The sequence below is a fragment of the Onychostoma macrolepis genome, chromosome 04 (genome assembly GCF_012432095.1).
Source record: "Onychostoma macrolepis isolate SWU-2019 chromosome 04, ASM1243209v1, whole genome shotgun sequence".
Taxonomy (NCBI): domain Eukaryota; kingdom Metazoa; phylum Chordata; class Actinopteri; order Cypriniformes; family Cyprinidae; genus Onychostoma; species Onychostoma macrolepis.
The window spans coordinates 31,856,170-31,883,183 of record NC_081158.1 but is presented as its reverse complement, the minus strand read 5'-3'; the positions used below and the strand labels follow the sequence as shown (position 1 = coordinate 31,883,183).

Sequence of the window (27,014 nt, the reverse complement as noted above, 5' to 3'; positions counted from 1 at the left end):
ACTTTGCATCAGTGCAGTGTATTAAAATCATGTCAAAAGTTAAATAAGGTAAAGTTAATAAAACACAAGAAGTTAATTGCTGGACTGGAGTGGTGTGGATTACTTGTGGATTATTGTGATGTTTTTATCAGCTATTTGGACTCTCATTCTGACGGCACCCATTCACTGCAGAGGATCCATTGGTGAGCAAGTGATGTAATGCTACATTTCCCAAATCTGTTTCGACGAAGAAACAAACTCATCTGCATTTTGGATGACATGAGGATGAGTAAATTTGCAGCAAATTTTGAAAGCAAAACGCACCAAGCAAAACAAAAAATCAACATTGTATTTGGTTCAGACCAAAGCAAGTGAACTAGCAGACTATTCTGGTGTGAATACACCCTTACATTATTGCCAATAACAGAATGAAAGCCAATATGTGGCAGAACACGTTTAAAGGAATTATGAAACCAACACAACAACATCATCATCAACAACAACAGCGCACCTGCAATTAATCACTGTGAACATACTGTCAAACAGCAAAAATGTTACAGGGAGGGAGAGATTCAGAATGAGGTTGAACCTTAGAGAACCAGGAACACGCACAAGAACAGGTGCCAAAAGTGTTTGGCACAGGCCAGTCAACTCTGTAGAGGAGTTTATGCTTGCATTTGTGTGTGTGAGTTGGTTCAAATGGAAGTTACTCAACAAAAACAGTACTTCAGATTAATTAAATGCTCTTCACACTAAGAAAAAGTGGTTCTTGTAAGGATTGTTAACTGCAAGGTTCCTTGAGGAACCAAAAATCTCCTGTAAATTGGTTATAGCAAAAACCCACTTTCACTCAACTTTCAAAAATAAAGGTTCTTGCATCAGTGGTTCCGTGAAGAATGTTTAATGTCTATAGAACCTTTTCATTCCACGAAAGGTTCTTTAGTGAAAAAAGGTTGTTTAGATTTTTAAAATGATTTAAAAATTTGGAATTTTGGAACCTTTATTTTTAAAAGTGTTTGGAACCATTATTTTTAAGAGTGTAAGCATTTTTTTTCTTTGCTGTTTGCTTAGATGTACAATTGCTTAAAAACACTAAAAATCATCTCTTTAGAAACTGAGAACAAGCATCTCATCCTCCTTTACCCATAAACAAAAAACAATCGCCAACCATCTTTGGCAATTAAATCCAGAAAGGATTATGGATAAGGCCTCCTTTGTGTCTCCTAAAAAGACCTTTAATGATTATTAAAGCGGACAAAGACAAAGGTGATGACGCAGTTTACCATACGTCACACGCTGATAATATCAGAGTCAGCTATAACCTCGGATTCAGCCCATCGATCTTGGTGTCGCTACTGTCACTCAAGGTCTTCTTATCACCCTTATCACCATCCGCTGGATTATCAGACATCTGTGGGCAAAAAGGGCACCCTGAAAATAAAAAATGACTCATTGGACAGGATGAATCTGCAAAGAAATGACTAAAAAGTGTATGTCTTCACATACGTATTAGAAGTGTTGATTTGTGGCTTTGAAAATGTCTACTGGTGTTGGCAGTAAGGTACAAAGATACTGTAAAATTCAGCCTCGCTGGCTGCCAAATGACATTCCTCAGCCCTTGGGTGTTGAAATCTACTTTCAGTTCAAGATCCAACATAAACATTTACCTGTGTGGTAACTGACTCTGAATGAAACGCAAGCTCATCTTCATGAAGTGCCACTCGAAACAGACTAATCTCCCTCTTTTTTGAGTTTAAAGGGTTCATGACATGAACTCAGGATGAAGGAAAATGTAATTCCTCATTTATATTACATTTATAGGCCTGCTATAAATAAATCAAGCAGCAAAACTGGTTCATATTTTAACATACTCAGATTCAGCATCAAGCTGCTTTTGATGCAACAGCCAGATGTCATTTAAATAAAATGAATAAAAATTATTTCAAACATGATATTTCAAAACAATAAGATTTTAGACAGAAGGGAAAAATTAAGCAGCTGGAGCCACTTGAGAAACAGGATGACGGTCAAATGTGTCATAGACATGTTTGTTTCATTTATTTATTTTTTTTTTTTTTGTCAGTATTCCTGTAGTTGTTGTCAGAAATTTAAAGCTAAAACAAGTTTAAAACAAACTTGCAAGTCGTAAAGTGTGATTTGGCAGTGGTTGCTTGCAAACCCAACAGACAGTAGCTGTTGTGGTAGGCCCATTAAATGTCTCAATGGTTTTGCAAAATCCAATTAATGACAAGTTAAAACTGACAGACCGTTTATTTTCCACACTGTTTTTTGGAGTCTGCACAATCTATAGTTACTGTGTTTAAGTTTCCACACTTGGCTTTGTAGCCAAATGCAATGACAGGCACTCCTACATAGACGAGCAGCCGCATGTGCTAAAACATAAGTGATTTCACCCGGATTGGACACTATACTTTTTAGCATGCATAGTTATTATGCATACTTGACCACATTGTGTACACCTGCTTAATAAGGCCAACTTGGTATTATAGTCACTCCCAGTCTAATGTGGACACACGGTGAACCCTCCAAACACCTGAGGGCAAATAGACATGAAATTCCATCCTGATGCATGCCGAACGTGGCTGTGATGAAGTAAATCACAAGAACTCCAACTTTGAACTGAGGTGAAAATAAAGACGACCCTATATGGCAGCTTGCAAAGCTTCAGGAACGTTCTGACCACAGACTGGACTTGGACAAGCTTTGATCCTCGGATTACGTTTCACCGAATTGCACTCGCCTGTCAAGTCCAGGTAAAGACCCATTTACCCACCATGTGGAGTATATATGACACCAAACCATACTCACACATACGGTTACACACCTCGCCTGCTTAAAACTAACAACGAGCATTATTTATTTAGCAGAAGATGCTGTGGAAATTTACTTGCATGTTGTTCCTCAAGCTCACTGTGTGTTCAACAGCCTGATACTGATTTGTGAAAGCATCAGGAACTACTGTATTATCAGAGTGTCACGTACCTTAAAGGGAAAATTCTAGACACGGTGTGACGGTTGATTAGCGTTTAAGGTAAGAGTATCTTTGTGCTAAGACTCCCTGTCACTTTAGCATGTGCGCTAGCTCTCCTGTGTCAGATTATCGGTGTTGCATAAGTGCAAAAACAACATTAATGGTGGCTTTTAATGACATTGCTACCAAGGTGACCACCACTACATCATCCGCACGCTGATAAAATTGCTCTAGGACAGGAAGCTAGACCTCACAGAGGATTGTAATGGGGTTTTTTTGGTAAGAGTGACCTTAGTGACCTTTTTTTTTTTTTTTTTTGTCATTTACCTTTAAGTGCATATATTTATAAGCAACATTTCTCAACATTTAAAACATGCAAAAAGCAATGAAAACCAACAGAATTTTGTATTTAGAGAGTGCTAAACACAACTGCGATTACTGTACACATATTAATAGCTAAGATCAAAATCAAATCAGCCTAAATATTTCAAAAACATACATGCAAGGCTTAGGGAATGTGCAGGGCTTTCTGTGGAGTTCTGCCAGTGCAGATTCCAGGTTACAACTGTAGGCCCATTACAAATTATGTGAAGCATACACACCCAAAAACAACTTATAAAGGTGCACAATTAAAAAAATACTGATCTACAAAGTTAAAACATGGTAACAGCACAATTTGTCAGAGTTGTTACTGCAAGTTCTTTTAAAGAAACAAAATCAAATTATGTTTGGTACCATTAATGGTTCTAGTGTATACTTTCCTCTGCTGAAGCACACAGAATACAGTTCTAAAAAACACTGCAATACGCAGAGATGGGTAGAGTACCCAAAAACTGTACTCAAGTAAAAGTAAAAGTACTTGAAGAAATATTTACTCAAGTAAAAGTAAAAGTAATAGTCTGAATAGTTACTTGAGTAACAGTAAAAAAGTATCGGATAAAAAAACTACTCAAGTAGTTAGTTACTATGGATCATATACTGAATATAGTTTATTTTTATGTAGATATATAGATATTTAGATAAAATTTATATATACATATACTGTATATATATACACATATACATATGTGACCCTGGACCACAAAACCAGTCTTAAGTCGCTGGGGTATATTTGTAGCAATAGCCAAAAATACATTGCATGGGTCAAAATTATAAATTTTTCTTTTATGCCAAAAATCATTACGATATTAAGTAAAGATCATGTTCCATGAAGATATTTTGTAAATTTCTTACCGTAAATATATTAAAACTTAATTTTTGATTAGTAATATGCATTGCTGAGAACTTCATTTGGACAACTTTAAAGGCAATTTTCTCAGTATTTTGATTTTGTTTGGAAAAAATTGACACTTATGACTGTGGTCCAGCGTCACATATACATACACACACACACACTGCCGTTCAAAATACTTTTAATGTTTTTTTTTTGTTTGTTTTTTTTAAATGTAATTTATTTCAGTGATGCAAATCAGAATTTTTATCAGCCTGATTTATTATCAATGCTGTTCTTTTAGCGTTCTATTCATAAAAGAATCCTAAACAAAATGTCACAGGTTCCAAAAAAATATTAAGCAGCAAAACTGTTCCCTGTTGAAAAAACCTGCATATGCTGGTAAAGTATGTTTTGAAGCATGGGATGCTGGTTTGAGCTGATTTAAGCTGGTCCTTTGCTGGTTTATTCTGGTCCGACCAGCTTAAGACCAGCACATGACCAGTTAAGGAACCATCTTAAACCAGCAAAGGACCAGCATAAACCAGCATCCCAGCTTCAAAACATACCTAACCACCATATGCTGTTTTTTCAACAACACTGGTAATAAATCAATATATTTTAATGATTTCTGAAGGATCATCATAGGACTCTGAAAACTGGAGTAACAGCTGATAAAAATTCTGATTTGCATCACTGAAATAAATTTAATTATGTATTATAAATGTATATATGTATATAACCTCTGACACGGAGAAGAGTGAAAACTCCTCACCGACCGCTACAGAATATCTGAACATAACAAAACAAATGCACTTCTTCCGTCTGTTCTGCAAAATGTAAACAAATGTAGCCTTTATTTCTGCAAGCGTAAATATTGTGAAAATATCAATATTAATTGTGTCTAGGCAAAGCTTCAGCTGTTACAACCGCTTCAGACGACTCAGCGCGCGCGGCAGGGAACTGAACAAATCATTCAAACTGATTCACGAACCGATTCACTGGTTTGCCAACTGGTCTGATCAAGCCTTTGAACAGAATTGACTCAAAAGAATGAATCATTCGCGAACGGGCATCGCTCATTGCCCAGAAAAAAGTAGACGGCGCGTTTGGAATAAATTGAAGGATTTTTAACTTGTATTGCATTAAGATAAAGTAACGAGAGGAGCGTCGCCCACAGTAACGAAGTAAAAGTACCGTTTTTTCACAAAAAATGTACTTGAGTAAGAGTAAAAGTACCCATTTTTAAATATACTCTGAAAGTATTAGTTACCCAAAACATTTACTCTAGTAAATGTAACGAAGTAAATGTAACTCGTTACTACCCACCTCTGGCAATACGTATTTAGTGGTGCCACAACTGCTATCGAAGCCACAGCATGACCAGTGTAGTTTGATTCATCTCTAAGCAACAGATGTTTAGTCCCTAAATGCATCAGTGTTTTTGAACAAAACGGTTGATTGAATTATTCAATGAATCACAATGGATGTATTCAAATATGCATACTTCCCAACTATATAGTAGACAAAAAAACGGTATGTGAAAGAAATGTTTGAATTCACAGCAAAACCACTTTCTAAGTGCACTTTACTATCCCATTAGGCAACAGGAGAGAATTTGTGAATGGCAGCAAAGCAACACAACTGAAGGTCACATGACAATGACAACATGACTAATGTACTACGTCCTGATTACATTTATACTTACTTAAAAGAAGTACATACTCAAGAAGTATGTGATTGTGGACGCAGCCTGTCATTTGTTTTGGTCCTGAATTAATTGGTGGTTTGAATGAATCAGTGAGTCAATGATTTCGATAGTCACTTGTTGCCATCTACTGTACATCATCTATTGGGGCAACGATGCACATTACCAGTATGTTAAAATAAAGGTTTTTTTCATGTTTAATATGTATTGTTGTTTAATATGCATTTAATATGTATTTATGTATTTAAATGTAATAAGAATTCATTAAAGAAAGAACTTTTCTTATTTGCAGTGTCCATATGTGTGTGTGTGTGTGTGTGTGTGTGTGTGTGTATACTGGCAACCTCACTGTGTTTTGTTTCTAGTTATATCTGTACCCACAGGAGAATAAATGTGAGTGGTCTTGTTTTCTTACATATTGAAACGGTCTTGTATCTGAGCATCATGGGAATATCCACTTGAATAGGCTGATTAATTTTCTGTCTAATTGCCTTTGAAATATTATATAACATAGTGGCTCTACTGACTTTATTTTCAGACATGGCACTTGACAACAATAAGACTCTTTTGAAACAGGCAAATGGAAAACCCCCACTGCAGGCTCGATGTGATTTCAGAGCCGCTTAACACGGTGAGCTAACATTCCCCAGAGGGCTCTGACCGCCACGTTATCTGTCTCTTGTGTTGTAGCAGTATTGCTTAACAACTCTCGTATGGTATTTGGCCCTTATCTCAATGGGCAATCTAACCCTGCGGAGAGAGCACTCCGCTCCGCTCTCACAGCAGCCCAGCAGGTAAGCTGAACCCCGGGCCTTGAGTTACGCTGCACTCCCTGGCTCGCTTTTCAGGTCAGTGGTCTGTGCTGTCGGATTGGGCGTACAAAGAGCACAAGGGAGGCCCTGTCTGCAACCCCTCGACGGTTTGGACCCGGCAAGAACTCCCTGGTGTTTGCGTGAACGCCGCGGTCGGGTCCGTTTGAACAGAAACACTTTAAAAGACAAAGCGAGAGGGAAGAGTTGACTGAAAGCAACGTGGATGCTTAAGAGGCTTCATGTAAAAGGGAGGAGAAGCGGTACGGGACCCAGGGGAAGAGAAACAGTGCTGCAAAGCCTCAACACTTCCACAGGATACAAGATAGGGAGAGAGGAGGAAAGACCACCAGTGAACGCCTAAGTGTGAGAACAAAGTAAATAAAATTTGGGAAGCAGGAATTGGGAGGCCCAGTCCACCACGATTTCCACAGCCGAGTTGCATCACGACACCGTTTGAACTGCAATACACTAACTTCAATACGAAGGTTATTCATTGACATCTGCTTCTGGTTCCATAAAGAACCTTTAACATCCAAGGAATCTTTCCATTTCACAAAAGGTTCTTATTGTGGAAAAAGGTTTAGATTTTAGAAGGAAAAAATGGTTCATTTTAGATTGGTTCTTTGGTTCTTCACTCTTAAAAATAAAGGTTCTTTATAGTGGAAAAAGGTTCTTTAGATTTTCAAATGTCAAAACGTTCTGTTCACTGAAAGGTTTTTTTTGGCAACCCAAAAATGATTCCTCACTCTTAAAATTTGAGGTCCGTTATGTTCATTGATGGTTCCATGAAGAACTTCATGGAAAAGGGTTCAATAGATTTTTTGACATTTTCTTTATGCATGCTTCAATGTTCTTCATCAGGTTCTTTGGGGAACCAAAAATGATTCTTCTATGGCATTACTGTGAAAACCCCCTTTTGCAACCTTCATTTTGAAGAAAAGGTTATTGAAGTTTCTTCATGTTAAGTAAAACATGGTTCTTTTAACTGTTCACTGAAAGGTTCTTTGGGGAACCAAAAATGGTTTTTCTATGGCCAAACCCCCTTTTTATTTTTAAGAGCGTACAACGTGTTTCTGCACATTTTCACTTGTTCAATTGCTGTCGTCGTATTCGTTCATTTGTGTCCGGGGTTGGTTGGGGTGACAGTTGCAGTCAGGCAGAAACTCGATCTGACCTGCACCGACAGCAGCACTCCCTCCTCCCCTCCTCTTTCTTTCAATCTCCCTGATACGTCTCTCCCACCTTCCCCTCTAGCCATGGCTTACTATGACGAGGGGCAGAGATCAACACCCTGATGGTCTTGGAGCCAGGTGGGAGACGCCCCATCTATCACGAGAAAGTGACTTTTGCGATTCCACAACGGGTCTGTAAACAACAGACTCATTGTAGGTGCAGGTGCTGAATGCTGGGACTAAAAGACGAAAGTGGACAAGGAAGGAACGTGTAGAAAAGTACCTGAAACATTAACTATTGAAACACCGCCTATTGTTTATGTTTGTTCAACCTTAGCCTATATACTGTGTGTCAAATAAATCACTGCTCAGGGGCCTTATATATGAGTAAATCAAGTTATGTAATGGCTTCGTAGGAAGCAACAAGCATAAAGCGCCCGCACAAGGAAATCAGATCTTTTAACACATAAATCACTCTATACTTCTCAATTACTCATCCATGTAATTCCTAAAATCTCTTTCCGAGTACTGTACATACAAAACAAACGCAGTGCAAATAGACCATCACACTTGTAAATGCAAGTAAATAAATATTTAATTTGGCAACAGGTTCGCTTTTGCACGGGCCACATAATTTATTGGTGACGTAAAGATACTCAAACAGCTGCTGTTTTGATACACTCGGTTACAGAGCTGTCTGCGCAGAGATTTACTCAAAAGGTTCCCCATCACTAAACGGAATAAAAAGCCTACTTACAACAGGGAACTCCTTTAACCAACCACAGGTGCCGGCATTGTTCTTACTCCATTGTGTCTCTTTGTGTGGCACTATTTGAAAGGCAGCAGTAGCTGTGTATGCTGAGGTTAGCAGAACCCGCTGTATGCCAGTAAGGTGTGCCCTGCATTCCTCTCAAACAAAACACATACACCACCTGGCCCAACCTGAGCGCTGCCGATTCACTCGTTTGTAAAACATTTAGCACCAACTAAAGCTGAGTCAGTCTTGGGCAGCACGTGAAGAAGGAGCATTGGCTCTTGTGTACCTGGTGATGGATAACAAGAGCTCTGGAGTCTCTGGATAGGTTGAATCATCATTAATTGTCTGAAGCGTCTTCAAAAAGGCAGTTGCATCACTGCAGGGAATAACTTTAAAAGAGAAAAATCATAATCGAAAAATGAAATTTACATATTATTATTATTATTATTATTATTATTACATTATTATATTATTTATAGACAGATTTTTCAACAAAAAAGCAGAAATTGCATTAAATGGACAAGCCTGACACAGGAAATGAATATAATACGGTACTGGAAAATGTCAGAAAATTAACAAGGTAGATTGCAACCCCATTTGCTGCCACTTGTGGCACAGAAATTATACAATTCACCAACATAGTTGAAACTATTCCTGTTACACTTGCACAAATGGTGTCAGTGCTGTGTCATTTCATAGAAACTGAGCTTGCTGTGGTCACACCATTTGTGATTACTAAATGGAAACTGGTTAATATTATTAACATCCAGTTCTGGAGCTATTGCTGAGCATCTGTAAACCTCAGACTTTACGTGCTGCATTCCTTGAATGAAAATGAAGTGTTCCTGAAAGGCTGTAAATAGCAGTGACAGGATGAATTTCCAGTCTTTTTGATAGTTATCAGTGTTCCATCAATGATCTCTTCCTCTTGGACTGGTTTAAAAGAAGATGACTTCATTTGTGAAATATCCCTAATATGCCCTCTTTCAGTAACTGATAACTTCGTTTGATTTTCACAAATCAGCTTCCTGATTGGGGGAAGACTGAGGAACTTCTAAAACTTCCGGGGGCGCAACCGATTGTGTCATGATTATGTGCATTGACAGAGAACATCATTAAGGAAGATTTGCCCTGACTGAGACACGTGACAACATTATAACCCTTTATTTTGGTTAAAAACATCTCTCTTCGACTCTTACACTCAAATCTGATGTTCCATAGCTTTCAAAAAGAGGAAGAAACACACACACACAAAGAAATCACCTTATACCAGGAAGTTCACATCAAGTATTAACAGGTAAGATGCACTTTTTAGCTCCTGTGTGTCTTGCTAAAACATTGGGTTTTGAACAATGGTTGAAGATTTGAAGGTTATTTTACTGCTCTAAAAAATTTTAGACTAGGAAGTTAGACATGCAAGTATTTCATTTTCTAGTTTAAACTATGAATGTGGATCACCTAGTGACCATGACAGTCCAGAGCAAAAAATAAAAATAAAAAATAATTAAAATGACAAGATATGGGAGGGACTGTCTTACATTCTTGTATTTGCATTGATTGTCCCAGTGTGTTTGTAGCTCTGCAAAGGTTAAGATGGTTTATTGGGTCTCTTAAGATATATGTCATCTTTGAAATGCTTAAGACCTCAAGATGTCATCCTACACAAACATCTCCAACAAAGAGTCAACTAACATTAGAAAAGGGTGGATTATAGAGGATTGATGATTGTTTCCTGTCACACCTGCCCCGCCCATTGTAAAATCACTGGTAATCTCAATCTACTTTTATAATTTGCTTATACTATGCCAATTTCAACGACTGAGTCACAAATACCCGTGAGCTCAAACTGTGCATTAATTTTGCAACATTTTTTTTTTCAGTTGGCAGCCATAGCTAGTTATTAGGATCTTTCAAATAAGTTTTTACAGAGCAGATGAGAAAGTATGCCATTTCTTTCTCTTCGTAAGAGGTTTCTTTTGTTATATAAATATAAATATGAAGACATCTGATAAATAGTTTATCACAAAAAGTCCAAGAACATAACGTAGAACAGTACACTCTTAAAAATAAAGGTTCTTTATTGGAATATATGGTTCCATGAAGAACCTTTAACATCCATGGAACCTTTCAAGGGTCTTTATACACTGTAAAAAAATTCCGGCAGCTGTGGTTGCCGGAAAAATACAGTAAAATATACAGTAGCAACGTTTTAGGTTTTACAGTTTTAACTTAAATTTACAGTTAAATACCATAATTTCATTAACTGATATAATGTTAATATACCAACCTATTGAAGCACTGAAATATGTTTTATACCTTTGAAATACACTGATAACCACCAAATGCAGGTGGTGATGAGAGTCACATGATGAACCAAAGCCTATCACAAGCAGCTTGGTGAGACTCATTAAACTGAAATATGCAATAAACATTAATTTAACAACATTAGATGTAACATACAACCCTAATAAACATAACGGATAAAAAAAACTAAGAAGAAACCTAGTTATTTCAAAGAAAAAACATCAAATTCAAACAAAATTTGAAATGCAGTGTAGGGAATTCTGGGAACGTCGATTTAGGTTTTTCCCTGTAAATTTTACATTCTTTTTCACTTCCAAAAGCGGTATTTCACCGTAAAATTGTCTGAAATGTATATTACAGTTTTTCACCGTATATATTAGGAGAACTTACCTTTAACCATTTAACAGGTTTTTACCGTAGCTTTTTCACAGTTTTTTACCGTTAAAATCATGGTCATTTTTTACAGTGGAAAAGGGATCTGTAGATGAATAAGGAACACTAAGAAAACAGAAAGGTTTTTGGGGAAACCAAAATGGTTCTATCGCATCACAGCGAAAACCCCTTTTGGAACATTTATTTTTCAAAAATGTAGATAAAGTAAAATTAATATGAATATAATTCAAAGCAATTTTAATGCATTGAATTTACATGCGTTTACATTTAATGCTGAACTGGTCATCAGTTAATGCACAGTAAAATGCGTGTTACTGTTGTTATTAAACTTATTAGACTTACAAATGCATGATTGACTAAGGAGAATGGCATCACTTCGGACTAAGCACAGCAACCCTATAAAAGCCATCTGTCCGTGCTGCTGGATGTGCACAGGAGAGTAGAAGATTATGCTTGTTGCTATAGACAGAGAGAGAGAAAGAGAGAGAGAGAGAGAGAGAGAGAGGGGGAAAGATCGATCTGCGCGCAGTACTCGCCAGTAAGACTCTCGGCACGCACCGCGCGCTTTCTAGCTGGAAACTTTCAAAAAGGATTCGTTATAAACTCATCACCTTCATGTCGGCACTGCTGAATATTTCCTCACCGATGCTATGGTTACCTTTATTACGGTATGTATGTTTAGAAAGTTTGTTTGTTCGAACTGCTTCCATGGATTGTTCGATGGCAATCTGGAGGGCTCTTGGCACGGTTGCGCATTTGCTCTTGTTCTCCAGGACAGTTTTCTGTGCGATTAACCACTGAAAAAGTTCACACAGCCAATATTTGCTCGTAAAACAATACGTTTTCTGGCAGAAACAACTGCGTAATTTGCAATATTGCATATAAACATTAGCGTTAATGTGTCTGAGGAACTTTCTGCGCATTTGTGTATTTGGGAAGAATGTGAACTGCTCAGAGCCTCGGGCTGAACTGAAAACCAGTACGGGCAAATTCACTTCTTACCTTTCAAAGTGCTCTTCTCTTTATGCACAAAACAATAGATTGCCAAGACAACTCTTTTTCTTCTAACTATAAATTGAGGCGTCTAGGTCTGTCTATAACTACATTCAACTGTAAATGCAAGTTTAACTTTATATCTCTCCAATATATAAATATTTTTGAGAATATAAAAGGTTCAAATGCAGTAATTTGAAAAGTTGCTCGACTTTAACTGATAAGACAACATAAAAACTTTAAAATATACTTAGATGTTGTCTAAACACTTTGCTCTGAGATCTGGCTGAGATTGGCAGACAATCCCTAAAACAGATAATCCACATAAATCTGTGCCCGGAGATGCCAGTGCTGTCGAAGCCCTTGAAGATTCTTGGTGGGTTAAAGTTATTGTTCTTCCTGTACATCGACTGGAAGTTGCATTCATATTTTTTCCCCCACTTGTTTGATAGACCTGTCTGTGTGTGTTTCTGCTTATGTTTCCCTGCTGTGTGTGTCGAAGGAAATCTTGTGCAGACATGCTCCTGAAACAAGCATCTGTCAAGTAAAGGATTTGACATGAGGCATCCACTGACGGGGAGGTTAAAGGGTTAATGCAAATACTTTAGGTTTACTGGTGAACATGTGTCAAAAGAAATATGGGACCTGACTGTGGTGAACCCATGGCGCTATTTGAGGACTTTTCTCTAATCTGAAGTCATTATAGAGATTAATAAATCACACAAAATCAGAATTTTATGCTATTTTGATGATTTGAAAATAAAAGTATTTATTTTATTCTGAGCGAAAACTGAAGTGCAGCTTTCTTTAGTAAGTGTATGTGAATAAATAGACAACACATTATTTAAAAAAAAAAAGAAGAAAAAAAATCTAAATTAAATTTTCAATTATATCTGTTTGCAGAATACCGGCTTAACTAGGCCTGGTGACATTGCACACCTCGTACACAATAGGTGTTTTAGCCCACTAGCTAACAGTATAACCAATTCACTTGTGTGATTTTCTCAATTATTGCGGCTTTGAAACACTTCCAGGTTCTACAGTAGTTTGAGTTCATCTGCGTAGTGGCTCTGAAAACTGCAGTGGTAAATGTTCGGCCAGTTGCAGTGCATCCTTATTTTTCTGGGCAACTATCTGTCACTTTAAAATGGGAACAGCAAAAAATGTTGGCTGGCCATCAGGGGATCTCATCAACTTTATCATGGGTCACTTGTACCTCAAGTCTCTTTTTTTGGTCACTATGTTTAAACTGTGGGAAATTCACAACGGTGACCATATATGGATCGTCTCATTATAGAATACTTTATGTATGCCAAATCATGAAATTATATTTTTCATCTTGATAAATGTGTCTCGGCTGTTTTCATATTTCAAAAAGCATGCTTCACTAACAGGTTACAAAGTCTAAGCGGTCAGTACACTTCACTGACAGACCCATCATCAAAATGACAGATGGCAGCCAGGCCGAAATACATCATTTATCAAGGTCAGGTTCAAAGAAATGAAGCACTTCTTAGTAACTCTTCATTTTCTCAGTAACTCTTCATTTTGCGCACTATCAATTATTGTACAGAAAACAAAACCTATGGTTATAGCTAATGATAGCGCAACAATACTGCACAGCTTAACAGTGCAGAATTTGTAATAGTGTTTCCATTCTTTTCTGTCACGTTTGCCTTATCAGCGCAGCATTGATATTATGTGACATGGTACACGGAAGCATGGCACGCTGGGTATTCTGATACTGTTCCAGTTTTCTAAGTGGCTAGAAGAGCAAATGCTATACCAGAATTTGACTGTGCATTTCCATATGTGGCTATGGTTTTGCTAAGAATCCTAAGCAGAGCATCCATCTCCATTCCAAAGAGAGATATTGCTTCAGATAAATCATAAAGTGCAACCATACTATCTCCAATAAGGTAATTAGTCATTTGTGCCAGAAATGTTCAGCACATTCCAACCCAGCTCACAAAAAGATATTTTAGGAACAATTTGGATTAAGCTATTAAAAAATAGTTATTTCTGAAAGTTCTCTGACCGTTCAAAACATCCAGTTTTTTAAATGCATTTTTCTTGGTTATACAAACATTCCATTTGATCATTTTGCAAACATTATCAGAATGCTACTTTTGAATGTTCTCTGAGTCTAAATATTCTAAACATTCTCTATATCTGAACATTCATTTTTAGACTATTATTAAAGACCATATACCTTTTGACAAACATTCTATTAACGATACTGGAAGAATGTTTGTTCATAACTTTGAGAGAACCTTGCCAGGATGTTTTGAGAATGTTCTCTGTTAGCTGGGAAGATGGTGTTTGGTATGCTATGGTTGCAGTCTAAACAGCATTTAAAACCACACACTCCTCACAATATCCATATTTTGGATATTGTAGTCAGGAACTAATTTGTGTGTGTGTGTGTGTGTGTGTATGGGTTGGTATTTGTGGTTTACGGACATTTGTTTAATGACATGGGTATGACAGAGGTATTACAATTTGAAGGTGGTTTATGAGGACATTACCTGTCCCCATAATTCAAAAGTCTTCAAAAACATACTAAATGGTGTTTTTTTTTTTGAAAATCTAATAATGCACAAAGTTTCCTGTAAGGGGTAGGTTTAGGTGTAGACTTGTTTGAAAACCTTTTTTGTCTTGTCTTAAGTGTGCCTGAGCATACCCAGAATACTTTAGTTTCTCCAAAAGGCTTCTATCATTTGTTCTGGAAGTGCCATGAGTTGATATGCATTAAACATGAAGCCGTGGTAGAAATATCAACCCTTCTGAGTGGGAAGTAGCTGCACCTTTTGTAGTTTGTATCCTTGACAAAGTGTTGCTGTCAGCTGCCAAACACCCATCTATCACGTTACATTGAAACAACCAACATGATCATATTTCAAACTCCAAGATGTGTTAATTACACTAACTGTTGTGTTTGGCAGTGCCATGTCAAACAGAGAGCTTATTCTGTGTTTAGTTTTCTATAAAAGTCAGGCTAATCGCTAATGACTCCCAGACCTCACACTAATAGTCTAAAATCTTTTTTATAGCACCATGCTTTAATGAAGACACCTGACTTTGACATTTTTGTACTTTTAATTGCATTAAATTTGGCAGTCACCAGGAAAATCACTAGTTTTGATGCTATGGAAGGCCATTTGTTGGAAGAAAATTATGTAATAAAAACTTAAATAAATATATAGTGCCAAAACAGGAAAGCACTGGCAAGGAAAGCAATTTGATATGCACATTTTTCGCTTTTGCCCTATTAATTTAGACTTGTCATGGAATATACCATTCAGTGTGTTGGCTGATAATCAGAATTTACAAGCTGTAATGCTATGGAAGGCCATTTTTTTGAACAAAATATTGTAAAGAACTACTACTGTTGTTGTCGTTAAATCCCAGCAGGGAACTTTCTAACAACTTTAACTAACATTTTTTAAATGTTAGAACAAAAAGTTATAGAGCATTCTTATACCTTTTAAAGTATTTGATGCACTTATAACTCTCAGGCACGTCCTTATAATGTTGATGAAGGTTCTCAAAATGTTGAGAGAAAATGCTTAGAATATTAAATATAACATTCAAATAACATTATAATAATGTTCTAATCTTAACAAGAAAACCGGTCTTTTTAACATTCTTAGAAACTAAAAAACAAACGTTCAAATAACATTTTATTTTGAGTGAAAAAGATGTCGTATGAAATGTTTTCAGAACCTTTAAATAACGTTCTAATCATGACAAGAAAACTGGACATATTAACACTCTTAGAATAGTAAAAATAAACATTCAAATAATGTTATATTTTTGGTGAAAATAAAGTTAGTAGAACGTTGTGAGAAATGTTTTAAGAACCTTTAAATAATGTTCTAATTCCGACAAGAAAGCTGGACATTTTAACGTTCTTAGAATATTTTTACTATTTTTACTTTACTTTACAACCATTTCAAAACAATGTTCCCACAATGTTTTTATAACCTAAATCTTTTACCTGGGATGCTGCTTGTGAGACAAGATGATAACTAGAACTATAAAAGTCTTAAATTTAATATATAATCACTCTAATAGTGCCAAAAATTAAGACATCGGCTGCCAAAATTTGACATATATTTTCAGTTTTGTCATATTAACTTACACTTGTCATATACCATTCAGCATGTTGGGCGATAATCAGAACTTACCAAAAACACATGCCGACTGAATGAAGTGCGCTGAAGGGAGGCGTTGACACAAGCTGCCAAACAGCTGCAATGCGTCCCCTACACTGAACGCTTAGCGAACAACTCGCGTCAAGAGGCACTGAAAACATGACATGCTAAGCTAGCCTGCTTCATAAAAACGCTGCATGTGAACTGGAGTAAACTAATGCTCGTGTGTATGTACTTTGAGCTGACAGTTTACACAGCTTGTGTAGTTTTCGATATTGAAAGTCTGAAAACCTTTGACAAAAACCCACCAATAAATCATAACAGCTGAAAAGTTTGTCTTCTGAACTTAATATGCGAAGTTTGCTTGATTGTAATGAATGCCTCCACTTGATGGGTTTTCAAACACTGCAGGTCACGTCGGAGGGGGGGGGGGGTCTATTTTCGCTCATTTAGGGGAACATCTGGAGGCAATTGGACAGCATTAGGGTTTAGACGCTCTTCTTTGAAAATCCTGGGTGGATTTCTTCCGCTGGCATGCTGCCTCCCAAGCCATCCTGAGTCCATCAACTTGGGTCACTCTTCTGAAACACACAAGAAATATGTACGGTCATAGTGTCATGTCCTGTTGATAGATACCATAAGATATCATGTCATTTTGCATGATGCTTTCAACGTGCCAGTGCATTGCTAACAGACAGTTGTGTGCATTAAGAACATCCACTTTTAAGTGGCTTTTTACCTTTTTTATATTGTATTCTCCCTCTCATTGTACTATTTCTATTTCTCCGGTGACATGTATGCACATGTTTCAATCTCAAACAATAGCTAAACAGTTCATAGTGCGCCTGAATGGAAAACTCTTTGATTCAGTATCTTCCCAAAGCTAAAACCTAACTCCATGTGACTGAAGTATACAAAGTTTATCAGTATCTGTTAGCTTGATTGATTGTCTTGCTGTTCTGTTGTTGGACATATGGCACTCCTCTCAAGATTACAAACTCAGTCCGACAGAAAATAACCCTAAGAATGGGAAACTGGTTGTGGATTTTCTATTTACCGTATGTAAAATCAGTGTTGGGGAAAGTTACTTTTAAAAGTAATGCATTACAATATTGCATTACTCCCTAAAAAAGTTACTTTATGGAAAGTAATGCATTACATTACATTTGCATTACTTTTACTCACCTGGGTTGAGCTTTCTAACAAAAAACAAATTAATAACAATAACACTCTTACTGCAGCAAAAAATAAACATGCGCGCACACACAAATATGATGCTTAACTAAAGTCATTTTTGCTTATTTGTATGGTTGAATTGGACCGTCAAAGGTCAGCAGTGAGATTAAATACATAAAGTATATTTGTGCTATTTAACAGATTTAATTATTGCAGGTTTGCATCGTATTCTGAGTTTTTATTAATTTCTAGGAATACCGAATCTGTTTTTGAGCAAGTGAGATGAGCAGATGCATGTTCACATTTAATCTAGAAGTACAATGACCATCATGTTTACACAGCGCAGACAACACCTCTGCACCTTACGATTTCTCTCAACAAGAGGTCTCAATCAATAAATGAAAAACAAAGTAACTTGCGTTATCTATTTGAAAATGTACCTTAGATATTTTGTTGTAAATTTAAAAGTACTTGAAAAAGTAATTACTTGTAATGCATTACTCCCAACACTGTGTATAATCATATATTTAATTGTCTAAATGGATTCGGCAGAAAAGAAACGTATATTTGCTGTAAATATGTCAATATGTCAATACAAACTGGCCATTGAGTGAATTAGTCAATGAATGCTAAAACAGTCCAGTTCATGTTGACTGTTCAACTCCAATATCTGTGTTATCTAAACATGCTGGTCTGAACGGTGTGTTAAATAGTGCATTGGTTGGTGTGAAGGCTGTTGCTAATCTCAGGCCAATCCTCTAGGAGTTAAAAGCTCAGGGAGTTGTAAGCCTCCTTGGCCAGTCGTAGATGATGTGCGTAGGAGGTGAAGAAGCCCCGATGTCGAGGCCACTGACACAGTGCTGTGAGAGATTAACACCTGTCATACATGAACATGCTATTCTGTAGGTTTGTGTAATCGAAAACAAGACAGAAATATGCATGCAATTGATTCTTATTTGTTATATATCACAGCTGTCTGATGGAAAGGTTTGCTGTTGGTAGAACAGGAATGCTGTGCAAAGTCAAAGTAACAAAACTCATTTTTATTCAGACTTCTAGTGACCTTTTAGTTGCTGTTTCTAAAATTAAGGAAACCACAAGTGTTTATAAGGATTAATCCCGAGGCAAGTGCAGAGCTGTGCATCGAGTGGCCTAAACCAGTTAAAGGAGATCAAGGACCAGATTTTGACGCCTAATGCGCCCGTGTCCTGAAATAAAAGTTCACTGAGTGTGCTGTTGTATGCAGTTTAATATTATGTCATTATAAAATATTGGCTTGATAGTCAGGAACTTTGTTTTCCACTGAAAAGTGAAGCAGCTACAAGTAGGCTCATAGCTGGTAAGGTCACAAGACTCATGTTATATAAAAAGTAATTCCTTTTTGCTGAGATCAAACTGATTGCGGAGGACCATTTTTGTGAGAGTCACTTGTGTGTAAGTGAAAAGGAATTTCCTGATGTAGTTTCTGAGGCGATGGACTTGTGAGCTCCTAAACAATGCTTGCTTGTTTAGCATTTAGCCAAGGAGGTTGTTGGGCTGTTATCTATCGCCGTCACTGCATCTATTTTGGCTGATGAGGAGCAGCGCTAGAGTAAAAAGGACCCAGGGTGATTTAAAAACAATATCCCTCTGATTCACTGAAGATCAGTCCACTCCTAGAGCAAATTTTGAATCTGTCCAAACCTGGCATACAATGTGGTAACCTTAAATATACTGAATGTGTTGCATAATTTTTATTTAGCCCAAAGTCATGTCGACGTGCCATTCATTGTGCAAACATAGTTATCAGCACTGTACAACTATTAAGTCTTAGCAAAAATGGAAAACAGGTGAATGGTTGAGCTTGTACCGTACGCGCCCAACAGCTAATCATCACGGTTTGTGTTTCGAACTTGATGCCTCATGAAAAGTCTTATTTTGTCCTGGACTTTTCATAATTGTTCAAAGTACGCAGGCAGCTTTTGTCTTCTCCGACCTAATTTAAATGGATTAGGGCGTCAACAAATTTGGGCATTCCTAAGAAAGCAACCTAGAGTCCATTAACTGCCCTATCAGGTGACTAGGCCAATCACATGAACGTAGAGTGTCATTCCAGGCGCTTAAAACAGTCTGGTGTGGTTTTGCTGGGAGGTTGTGAGTGGAACTGCCACCAAGACAAATGGTCGAAATCATTCACCACTTAAAATCATCCACTACTTTCATGTCATGCTCAATTTGGGTCAGACATAATAGTTTGTGTGGGAGTGATTTATCCTGCTGCTTGGTCTGTAGCAGACAGCGTTTTTAACCAAGAATTTTACAAAATTCAAAAATCTAATAGCTTAGCCTACATTATGTTTTCAGCATGAAGTGCATTGAGGACTGTCAGTTCATTTGTTTTTCTCCAGTTTAATTGTATTAAGATTCATTGCGGCCCGCTGTGAGTTTGGACACTTTAGTGAGTTTGGCTTTTGCTTTGTTATTTCTATTGTTTATAATGAACAATGTTGCAACCCCCTTTAAATATCCTTTGGAACTCTGTAACAGACTTAATGTAATGTCTGTTATTGTGCATTAATCAAATCCAACAAAATGACTTAAATATGTTGACATTCTACTTAATTGTCTTGAAAAAAAAAATAGAATTACACTTAGTTTACCAGTAATAGAGCATATATCATTATGCAACAAAATAGAAATGTTACCATGTGAAAGTGCTGGCAGGAAATGTTTTTTTGCTCTCTTTTTACTCTCTTTTTTAAAAAGGAAAATGTCATTGCAAACTCATGTTTTTTTTCCATCCAATAGCCTTATTTTATATTGCACAGAAATCCGGAATCCTTGCGCACAACAGTTTATATAAAGCACCATAAAAGTAGTCCAAGAGTCTTCTGAAGTCATCCACTATAGGAATATTTAACTAAATTAATTCAAAACCTTTCTATCTGCTGCAACTCTTGATTCTCTTTCTCGCCAGCACAAATTTGTACTGGTGCAATTTTTTAAACAGCTTTAATTTTTGTTAGTTCCTCACACATAGCTATTGTATGACTTCAGAAAAGTTGGAATATAACGTACAAGACATAAGGTCTAGTTCTCGGGTGCTTTTTTGTGATTTTGGAGCCATCATTGCATGCTGCATCAAGATTCTTCGATTGACTCCTTTTTGTGTTTCACTGGAACAATCATCATATTTATGTTAAAATTTGTAGCAGTGAACTAAAGCCAAATGCTCATATACAGCTAGCATGGAGATTTACACTGAATGAAAGTGTGAGCAATTTCATATTAGCATTAGCATACTGCAACTTTTTACATAGGAATGGTGAAGCACTTCAGTGTCAGTGTCTCAGGCTGAGCCGCAATCATTTGTGATGTTAGAAGAATCTCCCCCTACCAAACCTCTTTTTTTGGCACCTTCCTGAAGACAAACGTTTAAGCTGCTGTTCATCCAGGAAGACACATGAATGCACATCTGTGCTCCTGTGAGACGTGAACTTCCTGCATTTATGCAACATGACAGAGCAAGGCACGTAAAGAAATATGTCAGAGTCTTAGAGATTTTAAACGCGTGTTTGAGAGGAAAGCTTTCGAAAAGGCCCTCTGTATGGATCAGACCTTAAACTCTTGTTAGTTTAGTGAGGGATCGCATTAGCCGTGCTTCCTAGAAGGTCTCCGACAATGTTTGCAGCACATGAAGAAACACAGCTAAGTATCTGAGAGCAGTTAAGAGGATGCGAAGGATTATCTATTCAAACATGGTCGAAACAGATTCAAGTGCATGTGCTTCTCTCACATCATTTGTTGTGTTATAAATTACGCTTCAAGGGAAGCAAGTTGACTTTAACGTGACCGAGTTGCTCATTATAGGCAATTTTTGCAGCTTAATGTAGAAGAACCCTTTTAAAAGCTTACTGGACGTATACAAACATAGCCAAGCATTTGATCGCACTTAAGAGGATGAAAAAGATTATCTGTTCAACCCTGGTCTGGAGCTCCAAGGAAATTTCCACCCCGTGTTCACCTAAATGAGCCCAAATGGTAAGAGTAATTGACGTTCATTCCAGTATCTTGTGCTTTTCCCCAGAGGGGAAATGACGCAAATTGTGTCGACAAAGACGAAGTGTTTCAAATTGATGTTTTATGTTCTCAATTAAAGTGCACATGGGAATGTTGCACAATTTGAAGTAGTTCACTGAAAATGCATATAAACATTACAACAAAATCGTAATCAATACACATGCATTCTCACAGGCTCTCTGGGATAGTCACGTAACTTTTGCTTAAGTATGAGCACAGCAAATTTGGTTTCAGGCAACAGTTGTATGTTTTTATGCAATGTTTTTTTAACTCTTTGGTGCTGCTCACGTGGCAGTAAAAATGACAGAATTCATTTATTTATTTGTATTTTTTATACGATTTTTTCATTTAAATCAAATTAATGTATTATATTTAAGTTCAATAATGTTTTGTGTTTTTATGGGATTTTATGGTACTAAATTACATGAATGGAATAGTTAAGTAAAAAATAGGGAAAAAGTGAAACTAAAAAGTAAAAAAGTGAAACAAAAATATTTATTATTATGAAAAATGCTCATTTTTTAAAATTTTAGATGAAATAGAAATTTTACAAAACATGTTTTAGTTGTTAGCATATTAGCATCTTTAGATTTGTTCGAAATTTGAGGTTGATATTGCAAAAAATAAAATTTTGTTAAGATTTTGTTAGGGCGCAGTACCAAACGTTTCCACGAGATGAAATACACTTACAGTTCATTCCGCTTTGCCATTCAATGCAGTCATTTTGACCGTGTAAATATTTTTGCCATGAATATGTCCATTTTGTGTGTGTGTGTGTGTTCACATAGTAAACACCAAAACGTTTATCATGTTTTGTACCATTAAGATAGAGTAAACCAATTCAAAACAAAACCAAAAAAAAAAACATAAATTTATTTTGGTCAAGAATGACCAGAGAAAAAAGTACAGAAAAACACCAGAGGGTTGATACAACCCAAAAAAAAAAACTCATAAAATAACTGTTTACATTTTAAGAGGCTGTTATGGTTAAATAAAGTGTATTTTATTTTGAACAAACATGCATAAAAGCAGTTTAATTGCATGGGATTTTGCATTTTTGGCCTTATTTTGATTTTTAGCAGATTTACTGCCTGAGAATTTAGTGCAAATTTGATCCCTTTGTGTCTTGCTAAATGCCCTGCAAATGTAAATTGGATTTGGTTTATCAAATTTAGCTAATTAGTACACCTTGGAATTAATCTGATTCTCTTGCAAAATTCTTTACTACAGATTATATATTTAGTACAATTATTCAGTCACAACTTCAGTAATGTGCTGTGAACTCAGCAACTGCACAGGCAGAAAAAATTAATTTGTAAAGGCAATAAAACTGAGTAATTTTCTACGCCACTGCCTGCAAGGTGACTTTGTTGTGCCGTCCCTCTTTTGAATTGCATGCATCACCCCTGCCAAAAAGCAAAATTAGCGATGCTTATTGACCGATAATGAGGACGGAGTGATTAACAGTCTCCTCTGAGCGCCGTGGGTCTGATTCACAATCCCTCATTCGCTTGTCCCTTACAGACATCAAGATTTCAATATCTTAAACAACAACGGTCAGTGTTGATAGTACGCGCAGACAATTGGCTGCAAACTTGTGACATCAATGACAAATTAGATAATTTTCTGTAAAATTCAGGTGAACTAATCTGAACTCAGTGTCAAATGATAAAAGATCAAACATTCCTTCAGAACAAGAGGTCTTTTGTGTTTGTTTTCGTCACCAAAGTCTAATTTGAAACCAATCGTTTATGTAACAAACCATCCCATGACACTATCAACCTCCATGCCAAGACCTCCCAAACCCTGCAGTTCTTCGAAGGCAAGACATGTGGTTCTGAAAAGATATAGAAACACCCGGGGCAGCTTAAATATTAGGAAGCACACTGAAAATTTATTTTCATCAGACACTCATGCCAAATGATCCTTTGATGTAGCAGCTGTAACCCTTGACTGTCTGCTGCAACACGTCTGTCTTTGTGCATCAGTGTCACCATTAAACCTCAGTTCCTGTACTCTACACTGTACTGTAGTCTGTAGTTTAGTGTCACTTATGATTTGACCGCTCTAGGTTTGATGTTAAGATGTTTTGCAGCGGCCGCCGTGGCTCACATTCTCTCGTTAAATCAGTTTGATTTCAGGTGATCCCAGAATGCACAGTGGATACGTTGATCTGAAAGAAAACCTGAAAGCAACAAGTCAGGGTCTGGTTATTCAGGTAGACCTGAGAAGGAATGTGTACTTTTACTGATGTCTAGTTACGAGTTATGAAAAAGAATTTGTATACTTGTCATACCGGGAAAGTGACGCATCTGATAATTGCCAAGTGAGGCCTGTCGCTTGCATGCTGTTGAAAAGAAAATTGAAAGGCTGTTAACTGTAATTGTTAGTATTAAAATAACCACACAAGATTATGGTAGGCCACAATTCTTACCTTATTTAGCATGAAAATCTGCACTGAATATCACCAACAGCTCACAGAGGACAGACCTTCTTACTTGAAGCAATGTGGAAAAGGCAATATTGTGTTAAAAGAATACAGTAGTTCACCCAAAATTGAAAAATCCTTTTTTTTTTTTTTTTGTGAGACATAAAATGAAATAGAAAGGAAATAGTAACACTTTACACACTGTAAAAGTGGTATCCTGTAATTGTTACCTAAGAGCTGTTTCTAACCCATAAAATGTAGTTTTGTTGGTATAAATGAATATATTTAGGTAGATTTACTGATATTAAATATTGTTTTTGACTTGAACAAAAGCAGCTAATTTAGATTTGACCATTTTTATGTTACCCTTTTTTCAGTGCAATTAGCATTACATTTGTTATGGTATTTGTTCATCTTTATTAACGTTATAAAAACATCTGTTCATGTCAGCTCAGGTCTATTACATAATAGTAACAGATACATTTTTATTTTAATAATGTATTGGTAGACTTTAATAATGTATTGGAAGTGTTTTTCATTGTATTTTTCATTTTCGTTCACTGCTAACATAGTGAACAGTAACTAACTGTTACCGGAGAAGTCAAGAAATTTGCTTTTACAATTAATCCTTCAAGAAGACCCAAAAGAACTATAAAGTATCATAAAAGTCTTATAAAAGTTGACTTGTACGCTGTATGTTTTAAGTGTGTGAAGAACAAATCGAAATGTAAGTGGTTCTTGAAAAGCTCAAGTCCCTATTAATTATAATTGCATGGAAAAATAATGTCAGAACAGAAATAAAAGTTATACAGGTGAATAAGTGATTTAGTTTTTTCCAGTTTAAATAACCTATAAATAACCTTTTATACCACAGCGATATGGTGTACTCTAATAATGCTCCAATGATTTAGCAGACTCTGCTTTTGTGGTTTCTGTTTCATGCTATTGCGAAACAGAACGTACACCGTGCCAAAAGGATGTGCCAGGCACTCAAATAAATATACCAAACGGGAGGCCCTACAAACACGCTTATGTGCATGTCACTGCAGGCCATCTTTTACCGCACACCCATTAACTGTGTGCCTCCATGGCATGCAGATATGCCGGAGAAGTGCCACCACTTATTGTCATGCAACAATGAGCTTCATGAGAATTCAGTGCTGTCGCAGGGCCAAAAAAAACGAAAGTTGATTGCTTTTGTTTGCTACCATGCTTATAAAACTGTCTTCTGTTTCTCCACAGATCTTACAGGTGAATCTAGTGATGTCCATCTTGCTGTACGTGATGTTCCTCGCGTACCTCTATGGTATCTCAGCCTCTACGATGGACAAGCAGCGGCCCACGCAGGACCCTATCAACACGCTCATCATAAAGCTCCTGCAGGCCGACATCAGCCGCAGCCGACAGAAGCAGGAAGATGCGCTACCTTCCTCCACCTTAAACCCACCCGCAGTGACGGACTACAAGGAGAACATCAGTGACCAGTCCGTGACGGACATCTCGACGGAGCTTCTGCGTCAGCACAAACGTTACAACTCACCTCGCGTGCTTCTCAGCGACCGACCTCCTCTGCAACCGCCACCGCTCTACCTCATGGACGACTTCGTCAGCAACCAGGACGGCAGCGGTGCCAACAAGACACGGCAGAAGCGCAACACCGAGCACAAGAGCTACAGGGGCGAGTTTTCAGTATGTGACAGCATCAGTCTGTGGGTGACGGACAGGACCACAGCTGTGGACATTAAGGGACAAGTGGTCACGATTTTGGGGTCTGTCAATGCAGGACGCACAAATATCAAGCAGTACTTTTACGAGACGAGATGTAACACCGGCAAGTCCCAAAAGGGCAGCTGTCGGGGTATTGACGAGAAGCACTGGAACTCGCAGTGCAAAACCTCGCAGACTTTTGTGCGTGCTCTCACTCAGGATGAATCGTCGGTGGGCTGGCGCTGGATACGAATAGACACCTCGTGCGTCTGCGCACTCTCACGCAAACACCGCAGGACGTGAAAAACACTGCAGCGACTTCTCCACTGTCTTTTTTATGTTCCCTGAGGGGGGGCTGTAAATATATAAATATAAATTATTATTTAAGTTATATGGAATGCATATAGTTTATACATGTCTATGTATAATGTATAAATATACTTGTTATTTATTTAAGTTGTTTGCAACGAAAAATCAAAAAAAAAAAAAAAAGAAGACTTACGATAACATGCAATGCTGCTAAGCTACAGGAGCATTGCATGCTGAATTGTGCCTTGCTCACGTATCAGAGTCAGAGGACACGTCACTCCACTAGACCTGGACCTTGGGAACAGTTGCAATGGAAAACACAGATCACTCAATATCATATTAACTTCAGTATTGTTCATGAAAACCAGTTTTTCTACTGAAACAGGCTGCCAGTATATCCTCTTCGTGTCTGGGAAAACAAATCACAGTTGGGATGTTGTCGTATTTTGTATGGAAATGTGTAAACATACAGTATATGTGTATCAAAACTGCATGAAATACCTAAGAAATATATATTTTTCTAAGCACTCCTATTAGTGGTTTATAGATGCAGAGAGTCAATTCTAGCAGAACATATGGACCAAAAAGTGACGGTTTAGTGTTCCACAATCTGGGCAGTATTTTGATTCTAGATGGCCTTCTGAAAGTGTTTAACATCATTTTAGAAATTACCTTTAGCGCATTCCAACATAGCCGCAATAAAGTGGGAAGGACAGCAACCAAGTATTAACTTTGAAGGGTCCAGTGATGAAATTATTGCTCACCATTGTGTAGCTCAGTAGCCCTGAAGAAGCTCCTCAGCAAATGGAGGAGCAAAGACTCCTCCCTATGCCCTTTTCTGAAGCCACGCCTAGTCTA

The 27,014-nt window shown here is 37.2% G+C and overlaps 1 protein-coding gene and 1 long non-coding RNA gene across 2 annotated transcripts; one reads left to right on the top strand and one right to left on the bottom strand.

Moving 5' to 3' along the window:
• Positions 1-11,786: 11,786 nt before the first annotated feature.
• Positions 11,787-26,152, top strand: ntf3 (neurotrophin 3). Its single transcript, XM_058774362.1, has 2 exons — positions 11,787-11,995; positions 25,383-26,152. Exons 1-2 carry the CDS (start codon positions 11,978-11,980, stop codon positions 26,148-26,150), a joined length of 786 nt encoding a protein of 261 aa, XP_058630345.1. The 5' UTR covers positions 11,787-11,977; the 3' UTR covers positions 26,151-26,152.
• Positions 22,389-25,794, bottom strand: LOC131539677 (uncharacterized). Its single transcript, XR_009270940.1, has 4 exons — positions 25,681-25,794; positions 24,147-24,209; positions 24,009-24,059; positions 22,389-23,897 (listed from the first exon to the last, which is right to left on the bottom strand). It is a non-coding gene; the product is annotated as an uncharacterized LOC131539677 (long non-coding RNA).
• Positions 26,153-27,014: the final 862 nt, after the last annotated feature.